At 40.6% G+C, this 14,570-nt stretch overlaps 1 protein-coding gene across 12 annotated transcripts in view; it reads left to right on the top strand.

The window, feature by feature from the left end:
• FRMD4A (FERM domain containing 4A) overlaps positions 1 to 14,570 on the top strand; it is a 688,283-nt gene that overhangs the window by 571,174 nt on the left and 102,539 nt on the right. For all 12 annotated transcript variants that reach the window (XM_034930005.4, XM_034930006.4, XM_055092430.2 and 9 more), the window contains 2 exons: positions 212 to 268; positions 1,229 to 1,251. In XM_034930005.4, coding sequence (XP_034785896.2) covers positions 212 to 268; positions 1,229 to 1,251 — 80 coding nt within the window. The remainder of the gene's footprint in view (positions 1 to 211; positions 269 to 1,228; positions 1,252 to 14,570) is intronic.

The following is a 14,570-nucleotide window of genomic DNA, read 5'->3' as shown; positions in this document are numbered from 1 at the left end:
CTCCAAAACAGCTGAGTCTACAGACGTGCACCACCCTGCCCAGCTAATTTTTTAATTTTCTGTAGAGGCAGCATCTCATTATGTTGCCCAGGCTGGTCTCAAACTCCAGGGTTCAAGTAATCCTCCCGAAGAAGAGCTGTCATTTAAAATAAAAGAAAAAAGTGGTGGTTAAATACCAAACTTGTCTTCGTTTGTTGCTTTTTCCTTTCAGGAGCTTATTGACGTTGACAGCGAAGTGGTGTTTGAATTAGCTTCCTATATTTTACAGGTAAGTTGTTTTTCTCCTCCTCTTTATGTCCCACGGCCATACACAGAAGAAAGGAAGTAAGACTTACAGGGCATAGCCAGTAGCAGTAGCTGTATCTACTCACTATTTGTCGTCTTACCTTTTTTTAGCCACAAGCTGCATAGAGCTATTAGAGACACTGACGGAAACCATAGCAATAAACAGGGGCTTGTAGTATTTCAAAATGTTAAGACAGCAGATCTCTGTAAAGCGAAGTTGTGTGTTTAACCTGAGCCTGGGAGAAACTGAGATCATTTACTGACCCCATTTTCTTTGGGTTTGGTACCTCCACCCTGGAGAAAGCCAAGTGAATAGCTAGAGTTAGTGGCCAAAAAATCATGTTCTGCCCCCTAGAAAGACAAGGTAAAGCCCTTTAGGTTATGCAAAAATAAAACATAAAAAAAGATGTTATAGAATATTAGCTTAATAGTGGCAAGATGAGTTAAAATGATATCATTTCTTTATTCCTTCAGTAAGTATTTATTGAGCAACTACTATGTTCAGGGCATTATACTGGATTCACTAAAGTTTCTCTGGTCCCTACCTCCAGAGTCTTCAGTATAATTGGGAACTAGCATAAAATACAAACCAAAACAAAAAGTGACCCTAGAAATCGACAGTTCTATCCAGACACATGTTCATATTTAGAATCTTTAAACTAGAACGTGTCAGACCTAGGCTTAGAGGTGGAGATGTGCATTTTGTCATTATGAATCACTGTCTTTGTATATAACTTTCTAGAGTTTAATTTCATATTTCATATTCAAATGGGAAAGGTATGCATTCAGTTTTAATTGTATTCCTGCAGCAAATAGGATGATAGCTGCAGGAAGCTGAACTCATCTCATTCAGTAGAGAAACTCTCATGATTATAGAATGTACTTTAGAGTCTCTAACATTGGCTTACTGTATTTCGCTGATGTTGAATTTTTTCTTCTACAGGAGGCAAAGGGAGATTTTTCTAGGTAAGTTTACAATTTTGTTGTTGTTTAAAATGTAAGCCCTTGCTTCTCTATTAAAAGAAACTAATCAGGATGTCCTTTTTAGGTGGACAATTTATTCATGTTATATGTTAATGATGAGATCTAACTCTCAACTTGTCCACTGAAACAGATAGATCAGGTGGAGAAAATATAGTAATAGCAAGGGAGATATTCTCCACTACATGCAAAGCCCGGAGATTACTGGAAAGCTGACATTAGGGCCCAGCGTCACACATGCCCATTGTCCTGAGGTTGGACAGGCTGCTCAAATGTCTCGTAGAGGCTGGAATCACCACTGTGGTGTAAATATGGTTGCAGATAACCTGTCAGTCCTGACAAGTAGGTGGACATCTTTTTTTCTCTCAATGTAGTCCCTGCCCCTCAAGGGACAAAATACTCTCTTACAGGGAAATTTCATTCGTGAAAATGTTACAACATAAAAATACCCCACCTCTGCTTTCCTTCTGTCTTAGGATATTGTGTTGGAGAAAACATAAACAGACAACTACTGGGAATCTGTGAATGTTGTTAATAACCCTGTAAAACTGCAAACTTGTCATTTATTTCATTCATCACCATATGTTGATCAGTATGGCTGAAATTGCCCTGAAATCGCCCTGAAATCTCTTGTGATCATCACCAGACCCTGCACAGAGCAGAGGGTGTAGCCAGCCACTAGCGGGACTATATGCTCAAAGATAGACGTTATTCCTGGGATTCAGTTTCATCAAGCTCCTCTGCAAAAAAAAAAAAAAAAAAAAAAAAAAAAAAAAAAAAAAAGGCCAGGGTAGCCCATTCTGGAGAATCAAGGTTTAGAGGCAAAAAGAGTGAACCGCATGAACAGGAAAGGAAAGCATCAAGGCGTAAGGTTCTGGCCCATTAACAGGAAATTAGCAAATTGATATTAAAAAGAAACACAGATCGTACCTCTGCTCCATCTAAGAACCTGTCTGTTTCCCCATGCTTTGACGGATTTCATCTGTAAATGCAGCAAAAACTACTTCTGTTGGTGGCCACCTGTAGTTGGCTGTCTTTGTCGCTGGTTTTTCAGGTCTCAACTGCTTTCTCCTTGCTCTCCATGTACATTTCTCATGCTTGCTTTTTTACTATTATTATTTTTTAATTTTTTTCAGAGACAAGTTCTCCTTCTGTTACCCAGGCTGGAGTGCAGTGATGCAGTCATGTCTCACTGTAACCTCCAACTCCTGGGCTCAAGTGATCCTCCTGCCTCAGCCTCCCAAGTTGCTGGGACTACAGGCATGAGTCACTGCACCAGGCTAATTATTTTATTTTATTTTTTTGTAGAGATGAGCTCTCACTATGTTGACTGTTCTCAGTCAGACATCTCAGCAAAAGCAAAAAATTATTTTACAGTCTAAAACAAGGATCGGCAAGCTTTTTTTGTTGAGGGCCAGATTGTCAGTATCTTGCAGTACGATCTCTGTTGCAATTACACAACTCTTCCTAAGTGCAAAAGCAGCCCCATAGGATAAGTAAATGGATGAGCTTGATTGTGTTCCAATAAAACTTTATTTATGAATACAGAAATATGAATTTCATATAAATGTTCATGTATCACAAAATATTCTTCTTCTTTTGGTTTCTTTTTCTAATCAGTTAAAAGTGTAAAAGCCATCCTTAGTTCATGGGTAATACATAAACAAGCAGAGGACTGGATTTGTCCAGGGGGTTGTAGTTGCTGACTCTGATCTCAAATGCCATCTCTTCAGCTCTGTTTGAATGTTTGCGTAAAGAGACCTCCAGGCCCCTTTTATTTAAGTTTTCCAAGTTTTTGGTATAAAGCAGTGGTAGTCAAATTTTTAAATAGATTATGACTGTAACTAGCTTTGGCTGGAGACCTTGAACTTTGTAGGTGGCCAGTAACCATTTACCGAATTTGCTAAACATAATGTTTTCAGGTTACAGAAACTAAATCTTGTTACAATTTTTATTTGTCACTTTTTTATGACATTAATTTGGCCTTGGAATTTGGGGTTTTGATAAGTGCCAGTCCATATCCACTTACAAAGATTTCTGAAGTCCCATGAAAAAATGATTTAAAAACCACAAATCCAATGGATTCCAGTGTCTAGTCTACTTACTCACATTTTTCCCTCCACATTTCTTTCGCCAGCTCTGAACTCTGCTATAAATATTATTTATTTTGAGAGTACCCTGACAGGATGGAATGTGAACTGGGAATAGCATGATCTGGCCCCACGGATCATGGGAACGTGTGGCCACATGGATTGCCAGGGAGAAGGAAGTGCAGGCTTGGCCTCCACAGTAATTCATGGCCCCCTAATGAGCTTCTGGAATGCCAGCTTGTTGGCTGAATTCAAAGAAACAAAGGATCCGGGTTGTGCTCCATTTGTCAAAGTGCTACTGCTACCTAGCAGTTTGTTTGTAAGCGCAGCTGTCTGGGAAGAGAAATCACTGTCAGGAGAGGGGAGAGGTCAGACACCTTATCCAAAAGGTCAGTTTATCTCACAGCCTAAAACCTACACCATGGGCGGTGGGGGTGATTTGTTACATGGGAGTCTCTGATAAACACCCTTTTTCTGTAGCAGGCCCATGCTAGTAAAGCCATCTTCAGAGGTCCAGAGAAACTAGTACACTTGAGTGGCCTAAAATTGTGGAGTAAGAGAAGTAATTCCAAATTCCTTCCCATCTGCTTCTGGGAAGATACCCAACACGTCGAAATTGACCACATTCGGTTCAGTGGCTAAACATTAGGTATTTTAGATGTCCCATTCTCATAACTTATGTAATTTATATAAACAAATTTATTTATGATTTATTATAGAAAGTTGTTTTTGCTATTGATGCAGGACTTTTTGCTCCTTAGTTCAACTAAAATCCAGCTTCTTGTCTCACGACCAGGAAAAATTAGGCACATGGACACACTGAAGGGAGAGGAGAGTGGATTATTAAGCGAAAAGAAGGCTCTCAGCGAAAAAAGAGAGGGTCCTGCCAACAGGCTCCCACCTCACAGATTGAATATCAGTCTCCTCCCCTGCATAAGGCATGAATTCTTGGTGGCTCCACCCCCTTCTCCTAGTGCACATGTGGGCCCCAGTCCCTTGCAGGCATGCCCGGGCAAGACCCTGTGCAGGTTTCCTTATCTGCATCTGCATGCCTCCTGCATCTATCACTATTATTAAATGCATGACTATATAACCTCAGTTTTATTTAAAGGAATGGCTTTGACTTCCATACTGTAGATATGTTTTCCTGAACCACATTAATAAAATACCAGCTTAGAACACACAGAACCCTAGAAAAGCCTTTTCTAGATATAACACAGGGTCTAGGGCTGAACTCTAAGATCTTCTAAAATCCAGAGGATCCAATAACCTTTTAAATGAATGGCCACACACAAAAGATAAAGTAACTCTTTCATAGCCTGAAAGGTCCTGAATCTAAAACTTCCCAAAGGGCTATTTTCTTCAGGATACTATTATCCTAGATATTTACATTTCAGGGACTATATCCAAATTACATTTATGTGGAATGAGTATTAATTCATAAATTATGGGAGCAGTTTCCTTGAGGTACAAGAGAAAAGGGGATTGCTTTTACAAAAGAGAAGTCAAGGGCTGGGTGCGGTGGCTCATGCCTGTAATCCCAGCACTTTGGGAGGCCAAGGCAGGTGAATCACCTAAGGTCGGGAGTTCAAGACCAGCCTGGCCAACATGGTGAAACCCTGTCTCTACTAAAAATACAAAAATTAGCCAGGTGTGGTGGTGTGCGCCTGTAATCCCAGATACTCGGGAGGCTGAGGCAGGAGAATTGCTTGAACCTGGTAGGCGGAGGTTGCAGTGAGCTGAGATCGTGCCATTACACTCCAGCCTGGGTGACAAGAGCAAAACTCCCTCTCAAATAAAAAAAAGACGAAGTCAAAAGTGCTGATACACCTTAATGGAAAGAGAACTATATAAAGACAACTGTGAACCATAGCTACTCTTTCTCATGAAACTCACTTGCTCTTCCGTTTCTTCTTTTGGGCTCTCTGTTTTGCTCAGCAGATGCCTGAAGGCTTATTCTTACATAACTCTCTTTTCTTTCCCACTAACAAAATAGCTCACTTCCTTGTCTTATTGGACTTTACACTGAAATGTCAGGTTTAGCGTGCTGAGAGAAAATGACTGTAATGTAGATAGATGATTAGTATCGCCTGCCATAGAAGAGATACAGACCACACATGTTCATATTCTACCAAATGGAGGACAAATTTGTATGATACTTCTAAAGGTTTAGGAAATAGTCTTATCTAAAAATAACATTTTTTCACTTTTATTGTTTTCCTTAGCACAGCATGTAGTAATCTCATTTCATTTCCTGACGTATATACATGTAAAACAAAAAACCTCATGTCTGTCGACAATCAGGAAGTCAGGAGAGTTGGCATTTCTGTTTAAAAACAATTCAGTAGCCTCCAAGCTGTTAACAAAGGCAGCTGTGGGCCAAATATTTGGAAGACAAGAACCGATGCAGTTTAAAAACAAAAAATTGTCTTTCGATAATCACTGTTGACCATTGGCCAACTAACTAACAGACGTTATCTGTGATTCTTACATACTTTATTCATCGTAAACACTGCAGGGTTTTGAGAATGGAGCACTGATGTTTTCTGTTTCAAAGCTTTTTTAAAAACTCTTGGGTTATGATAGAAAAACTAATGTTCTCTTCCTTAAAAAGTTCAGTGCAGAGAATACCTCATTTAATCGACTGATAGGACATCCAATTTTCTAGTTATATTCTAATTTAATTTAACAGAAGTCTCATTGCAACACTGTACTAAGGGAGATATCACATACAAAAACTTGATTTTTTGGTTTTTGTCTATAAGTGACCTTAACTGAAAACCTTATCAGCCAATCTCCTTACCCTGATTTTGAGAATCACTTCACCTCTGCCAGCCCTTCTGATCTTTCTAAAAATGTGCCGCAAATTTTCTTAAAATAATAACTTTAAGCAAAGGATGGTAGCTCACGTCTTTAATCCCAGCACTTTGGGAGGCCGAAGCGGATGGATTGCTTGAGGCCAGGAGTTCGAGACCAGCCAGGGCAACGTGACAAAACCCCGTCTCCACTAAAAATACAAAAACAATTAGTCAGGCATGGTGGCGTGTGCCTGTAGTCCCAGCTACTTGGGAGGCTGAGGTTGGGAGGATTGCTTGATCCCAGGAGGCAGAGACTGCCGCTGCAGTGAGCCGAGATTGCACCACTGCACTCCAGCCTGAGTAATAGAGCGAGACCCTGTCTCAAAAAATAAAATAAAAAATAACGTTTAGCATTTTGCAATATTGAAGTACTTTTAAAATGCTTTGCGCTAAACGATGCAAATCACAAATGCCAAAATCACACTACCTTTGAAATAAAGAATCGTCCATACATTAACAGAGACAAGTAAAAAACATCTGTTCTATAGAATTTTTTGTTAACAAGATTTATTGAAACCAGATCAGTAAAGCTGTGTTACTCTGGACCCTCTTCTGGGACCTGGAAATATTTTTGTTTCCGAGGACTGGATATAGTGATGCTAATCACTAAAACAGGATTCTCCCAGCATGAGATTTATTAAGACCAGAAAGCAAGCAGCACCTGGAAAAGACAGATAGTAAGGAAATTCCGTGTAAAGATTCTTGGGCCACGTTTTGCCTACCTGGTTCTGTTCAGCAGAACCCATCACATGCTTAAGAGGCGATGGAAGGGACCCTGTGTCTACAGGCTCACCATTCCAAATAATCATAGCCACCAAAGGAAAAGAGCTCAGGTTTTGATTGAATACTTGGGGGCCAGTTTACATGACATCTGTACAAGATGAAATGCCAGTCCAAGTGAGAGAATATCAGCTTATCAGAGCTTAGTGAGTGTCGGCTAAGAAATCTTAGTGTATACCTGCGGTGTCAGTCTGCAAGTTACTAATTCTGTTTCCTTAAAACAAAAAATGAAAAACAGCTTGCTTTTAGAAATAGAACAATGCATCACCCAGTCAATGGAAACAAATAGTAGCAGTCCCTCATTAACAAGGAAAATTGATTTTCACCTCCATTTTAGAAGAGGAGTTGGAGTATTTATTTGTGCTGAAAAATTCCCATTAACTTCCACAAACCACATGTTATTAGGTGCCCAGGGGAGCAGTTAGAGGCAAAAATGTAAAGACCTTTTAGTATTTTATCTTCTATAAACCATGGGATGGTGTGCTCACTAGTGTGGAAAGAAATTTTTATGACCCAAAAAGAGTGCCTTCTTGGTTTTTTCTTTCTTTCTTTGAAATCTGTTCTGCCTTTATAAAGAGCCATGTGTGAATTAATATAAACTGAACTCAACTTACTGGTATCCAAAAATTCCAGCTTTGTAAGTCTTTTTTGCCAGGCCAGAGGGTGCCTTTTGGGAAGTCACAGGTTAAAGGAAGAGCTTTAGATGATCAACAGGAAAAGAACACGAAGAACTAATTTTCTTCTAAAAGACTTTTTTTTAGTAATATAAACGTTTATATCGATTGCGATCTTTAAAAAGATGACAAAGTCATTTTCTTGCCAGCTACAACATGGAGACTTGATTAATCTAAAGCAGCAGTCTGTAAATCACAATTCCTAGTATACCAATATCATTTCCTTGCACTTACAGAAGTGGTTTTACTACCACAGCTTTAGCTCTAGCTCTAGCAAGCTCAGTTTCAAATCGTTATTGGATCATTTGGGGCATATTTCCCTACAATTTTTAAATTGGCCACTTGAAAATAAACAGCTGGCATGATCATATGGTATGAGAAATAGACTTGCTGAGACTTTTAGATAATTACTGAAAAAATACTCAGTTATGTCTGAAATAGTTAACATTTGGAATATAACTTATGTAACTTAACAGTAACTTTAATATCTACCTAAACTTGCAAATTTCCCTGTTGGAAACATCCTAGAAAAAAAAAATTAATCTGTTAAACTTGAAACACACCTAACAGCCCAAAGAAGAGTTTTTGTGGGAAGAATTGAAGTTAATATAATTCTCATATACTATTTATACACTGTTTTACACACACACACACACACACACACACACACACGAAAGAATTGTGTGTGGCGTTTTCCCATGATTTAAAAATGACTTTAAGGGCCATGAGTAATTGAAGAGCAGATGGAATCTTTCACACCAGCAAGAGCTTTTGAAAGGAACAGAATCTGTGAAAATTTGAAGCAAAATGTTCAAGTGGAAAAGTTATAAATTGTTACAGAAAGCTTTGTTTTGTGCACAAAAGTCTATTTGATGGAGCTTTCAAGTGTGTAATTCACATTTTCAAAGCATAAAAAAGTATTTGGATAGGGATAGGGTAGTTTTTTTTTTTTTGCAGGATGATATTCTTCAAAATCTATGCAAATTGCTTAGAAGCCAAGTAAGGAGGAAATTTTGTATTATGACAGCTTACTTCTTTTGTTAAGCATTTATTTAACATATTAAAATATCGTATTTTCAGTTATACCTGTGAACAGCAAAACGTTTCATGACTATGGTACTGTGTCAGTTTTTCAGAGTGGAAATTCTGAAACTAAAGAGTAATACTGAGAAATACAGAAAATTAATCGTTTCTTCTTGGGCTTTTTGAGAAAATTATTTGCCTGAAATTGTAGACTTATGAAACAATTTTTAAATTTGTTTTAAATTTTACATGTTTACACCTAACATAAATTAGAAATTCATAAAACTTCATTTCACCCCAGAAAGCCAGACTCGGTAATCAAGGAAGAAATCCTTACTTATATAACTTAACAATTAGCAACAGAAATAAAGGCACTGCCAGACACAGTGGCTCACGCCTATAATCCCAGCACTTTGGGAGGCCAAGGCAGGAGGATTGCTTGAGCCCAGGAGTTCAAGATGAGCCTAGGCAACATAGTGAGACCTCATCTCTACAAAATATTTAAAAAATTAACCAGGTGCAGTGATAAGCACCTGTAGTCCCAGCTGCTTGGAAGCTAAGGCAGGTGGTTCACTTGAGCCTGGGAGGTGGAGGCTGCAGTGAGCCACGATCTCAAAACTGCACTCTAGCCTGGGCAACAAAGCGAGACCCTGTCTCAAAAAAAAAATAGAAAGGTACATATTTCATAAATGTGTTTGCAATGTTGCCCCCGACAAACAGTTGGTAAATTCATGTGACTTATCTATGATTCATGCCCAGAATTCAGAATCCCATGCTGGAAAAACCTCCTGGGGCCTCCAAGTGATTCCCTTTGTCTGTGAATGGTCACACACTATGGCAGGAAAAGTTTCTCAGACAGATGGGACCCACCCCAATGGTGGAAGACCCCTGCAACATTTCTTTCCTACACACCTGGGGAAAAAAGCATGTGACTGGGCAGAGATAGGCAGGTGCTCTCTTTTCTTTGTTGTAACCTCAGCTTCACCTTGGTTTACCAAAAAAAGGAGGAGGAAGGAAGGAAAGGGAAATGAACAATTGTTTCCTGCATGATTTCTTAAAGATCAGCAAAGAATGAAAATCTATAACTTCCCTCATTAATCTGTCTCAGTTTTCTAGGTCCATTGTATGATCGAACAAAGGAACACAGAGCCACGTATGTATATCTAGAACGTTAGGGTCTCAATGTTTACGAATTCAGAACTTGGCAGGATTTAGGCAGGTGATTCAGGGCTTGTACCACGCCCTGGGCAGGGCCTAGGGCAGCACCTGGAATTAAACACATCAACACCTCCAGCCCAAAACATGGATATGCGCAGCAAGTGGGCGCAAATAGAAAGGTCCATCATTGCCTCATGCAAAAAGATGAAGTTTGCAGCCAGATGGGTTAAGAAATGTTTCTTAGAGCTTTTTGAATTTTGGAATTGTGATAATGGATGAAGGACCTGCAATACTCTACTTATGAAATATCCCACCCCTGAGAACCTGACCTTCATGATCTACTCATAAAATATGGAGGAGTTAGGCCAATGCTGGCATTATATTGCTGTTTCTGAATTGCAGGCTGTTCCTTTCTGTTACGATAGTATCACATTCTGGGTTTTGTGCTCTGCTGTTTTTGTACCAGTGCAGACAGAAACGACTGGTTTTAGGAAGAATTCTTTCACGCTAAGCCTATTCTATTCGTCCCAAGTTTCTCCCACAAATTACATACATCTCGTTTGACCCAGGGGGACTTTCTTGAAAAAGTTATTTCCAGGTTTTTTAAAGAAAAGCAAACACATTGTGGATTTTCCTCATCCTTCCCTCTCAGGTTTAATTTTTGCTCCCTTCACTTTGTGGCATCTTGGTTAAATCTGCTGTTCACTGTGGCAAATTCTCTATTTGATATATTGCTAGAAATCTTTGTTTTTCCCCAGTAGATCATTCTAACTTTCCTTGTTTCGTGAGGAGTATAGGCTGCAGAAGACAGGCACATCATCTCAAAGAAAAAAACACCACTAAATCAAAGACCAATACAGCATTGATACCACTTTTTTCCTGGCAACGTTAATAACTGCCGGAGAGTTTTTAATAAAAGCTGATTCATATTAAAGATAAGAAGACTTGGATGTTATTCTCAGTTTAGCAACTGGCTTTTCAAGAGACCTTTTTGCATTTTTCTTTTTCTTTTCTATTCTTTTGGTTTTTGAGACAGGGTCTCCCTCTGTTGCCCAGGCTGGAGAACAGTGGCATGATCATAGCTCACTGTAATGTCAAATTCCTGGGCTCAAGCAATCCTCCCACTTTAGCCTCCCAAATAGCTGGGACTACAAGTGCAAACCACTACACGTGGCTGTTTTTTATATTTTTATTTTTAAAGAGATGGAGTCTCCCTATGTTGCCCAGGCTGGTCTCAAACTCCTGGACTCAAGCAGTCCTCCCACCTTGGCCTCCCAAAGTGCTGGGATTACAAGCATGAGCCACCACATCCAGCTCTTTTTTGCATTTTTCTAAAAATGGAATGCAGCCACAGTGAACTGTCTTAAGGTGTTTTATAAGTTGGCATTTATCATATGTCATGAACTCTGGGGAAAATGTCGAAGTGGAAGACATTGAGGGAGGAAGCTGTGAACTTCTAGAACATTCGTTAGGCCACAGCCTTGCAAGCTCTGGGGGTAGAGTGACCAAGTTTCCCATTAGGGGAGCTTTCTGATTTTCAGCCACAGAGTTTGGCCAGATTGACAGGGCTAGACACCCCTAAGTTATTGCAGATGTTTATAAACAGCAGAAAAGCAAACAGAACATTTCTATAGATTTGTCCTCGGGGAAGGATGAAGGGCCATGGATCCCTTCCAGAATATAATGGATTTGGACAGGTTTCACGCCTTGGTGATTTCTTGTTAGATTTTTTTGTGTGTAACCTTGCCCTGGAGCAGAGCTAGAGAACCCACTGCAGGCTTCAGCGAGGAAATCAAACCTGTGGCTGTCATCAGGGCAACTTGTTTGCCAACAAGCAAGGGTTTGGTGGGTAAAACGATCCCTTCCTTCTGGAGTTCCTTCCTTCCCCAAATATACTTTAGATGTGATGGGTGTGAGTGAAACCCAAACTCAAGTTTCAGCTCCTTCAGGGAGCCGCTAATTGCCTTTCTCATGGTTTCATCCAATAAAGTTGATCTGAGAAAAGTGCCTTTCACATTGAAGCCAGCCTCTGTGTGCTGATGGACCAATAAATCAAATCCCTTTTCTCAGGGAACTTACCATGAAGCAGGGAGAGAAGATCCGGAAATTCATCAGTGTGGGCCCTCGAGTGTTTGGTGAATTGAATACTTGCTGAAACTATGCCTTTATAGCATGTGCTTAAAAATTACTGACTGTACTTGGGATTGGAATTGAATTTTCCTGAACACTAGGAGTTTACCCGTTTGAAAATCACCAGGTGCTGTCCTGCTGTCTGCCTCCTGGATCAAACCCAGGAGAGGCTGAACCCTCTTAGCCTGGCATTAAAGTTTCACAGTTCTCTGCCTGACCTGCCCTTTTCAGTGTATTGCCCCTGACATTCCTCTTACTCTGATGGATTTCTTCAGTTCATGTGGCTTCCATGTCTGTCCGTGTTCCCCTCAGGAGAAGAGTGATATTCCTATCCTTTTCTTCGTGCACAGCCTCCCCCAAAGCCAGTCTTACATCAGAGCCCAAGGGGGCCGTTATTTCCTCTGAGCTTTCGTGTCTGCTGTTTGCATTGACATGATCACACATCACCCCTGTGGTCAGTGAGCTTTGTAGGTGCTCCTCTCACCTTCCCAGCTAAATCGTGGGCACCTTCTGGTTAAGGACCATATCTCATCATTTTTTATATCCTCTACAATTCTTTCCATGTAATGGCAGGGGCTTCATAAACACCTTCAGCTTATTGATTCTCAGTTGATCTGTCCTGGCCTTACCACTTAGATTCTAACAGTTCAAGTACTTGGATGGATTGATTCAAACAGTTACACTTTGAGCTTTTCCCTCTAGTTGGTCGTATGAAGCCAGGATTCACCAACACCACTGGTCATGGTCATTGTCTTTCCTTCTCTCTTTCTTTCCTTTCTTTCTTTCTTTCTTTCTTCCTTCCTTCCTTCCTTTCCTTTCCTTTCCCTTTCTTTCTCTCTCTCCTTCTCTCTCTCTCTTTCTTTTACTCTCTTTCTTTCTCTTTCCCTTTTCTTTTCTTTCTTGATAGGCTCTCCCTCTGTCACCCAGGCTGGAGTGTGGTGTTGCAATCACAGCTTACTGCAACCTCATCCTGGGTAACTAGGACTACAGGCATGCATCACTGTGCATGGCTAATTTTTGTATTTTTTGTAGAGACAGGATCCCACTATGTTGCCCAAGCTGATCTTGAGCTCCTGGACTGAAGTGATCCTCCCACTTCGGCCTCCCCAGATGCTGGGATTATAGGCATAAGCCACCACGCCTGGCCTCATTCTTTCTTAGGGCAACAGAAAAATGCTTTTTCCGGGAGCGCTCTAATGTCACCAAACCTCCATGTCTTTCTTTATCACCACACACACAGACGTAATGTATTAGTGTATTGGTGTGGTTTTGCCCAGTGGCACTGGGCATCCGATGGTGACGCTGATCATTGCATTGCCCTTAGCTGTATTTCTCACCGGGGACACAGGGAACAATGCATCCTCCAGTTAGCAACATGGGTGCTGGAGTGTCCACCATCCAAGCACCTGAGGAACTCCCCTCTATGGCTGCGGTATTCCTTCCTTCCTTCAGAGTTATACCTTGTTTCATTGCTTTTTAGCAATGAAAAACATTGCTAAAAATGAAAAACATTGCTAAAAATGAAACAGTTATACCTGTTTCATTCCTTTTTAGATGGCACTGCCCAGTGTCCTGGTGGCCAGTATTTGCCTTGGTTAATATAAGCAACCTCGAAGCTGCTAACATAGCCCAGGTCAGAACTGCGAATCAAAGGCAGAACGCTCCTACATGTGCCTTTGCAACCCCGGCTAAGGCTTCCAAGGCTCTTTGGTGGACCAGGATAGGGAAACGCTCTTTCAGTATCAAAACTGTCCCAAAGTGGCTGCCGTTTGTTGCTCTGGAGGTAGTAAGTGGGTGCAGACGCCACAGATGGTCCGGCCCAGAGGGGATGCAGACCTGCTGAGTGTTTAAGGAGGAGTCAGGCACCTGAAGAAGGCTGGTTAAGCTAGGGGAGTTTAAAGCATCTTCCAAACCTTAGCATGTGTGAGTCTACAGGGAAAAGAATTTCTGGTTTCAGGACCGGATGCATAAAACTGCCTAATGGTACAGGTTGAGTCTCCCTCATCCCAAATGCTTGGGAGCAGAAGTGTTTCAGATTTCCTTCAGGCTTTGGAATATTTGTGTTATATACCAACTGGTTGAGCATCCTCAAATCTGAAAATCCAACATCCAAAGTGCTCCAATAAGCATTTCCTTTGAGCGTCATGTTGGCACTCAAAAAGTTTTAGATTCTGGCATGTTTCTGATTTGGGATTTTGGGATATGGGATGCTCAGCCTGGCCCAGACAATGCAGTTCACACTTTCTAAGTAGTTTCTGAGCCTCCTCAAAAGCAAAAGTTACAGGCTGAGTCTCCCTAATCTGAAAATCCGAAATCCAACATGCTCCAAACTCAGAAACTTTTTGAGTGTTGACATGACGCTCAAAGGAAATGCTCATTTGAGCACTTTGGATTTCAGATGCTCAGGTTTTGTGGGGCTCAACCAGTAAGTATATAAATGCAAACAGTCAAACATCTGAAAAAAATCTGGAATCTGAAACACTTGCTCCCAAGCATTTCCGATAAAGGAGACTCCATCAGTATTTATTTGTCATATTTCAGAAAACAGTTTCCAGCATGTGGTCAACGTAAGCCATGAAAACCAGCTTTGT

This window comes from Pan paniscus, chromosome 8 (genome assembly GCF_029289425.2).
Source record: "Pan paniscus chromosome 8, NHGRI_mPanPan1-v2.0_pri, whole genome shotgun sequence".
In the NCBI taxonomy this organism is placed as follows: domain Eukaryota; kingdom Metazoa; phylum Chordata; class Mammalia; order Primates; family Hominidae; genus Pan; species Pan paniscus.
This window is presented reverse-complemented; position numbering and strand designations above follow the sequence as displayed.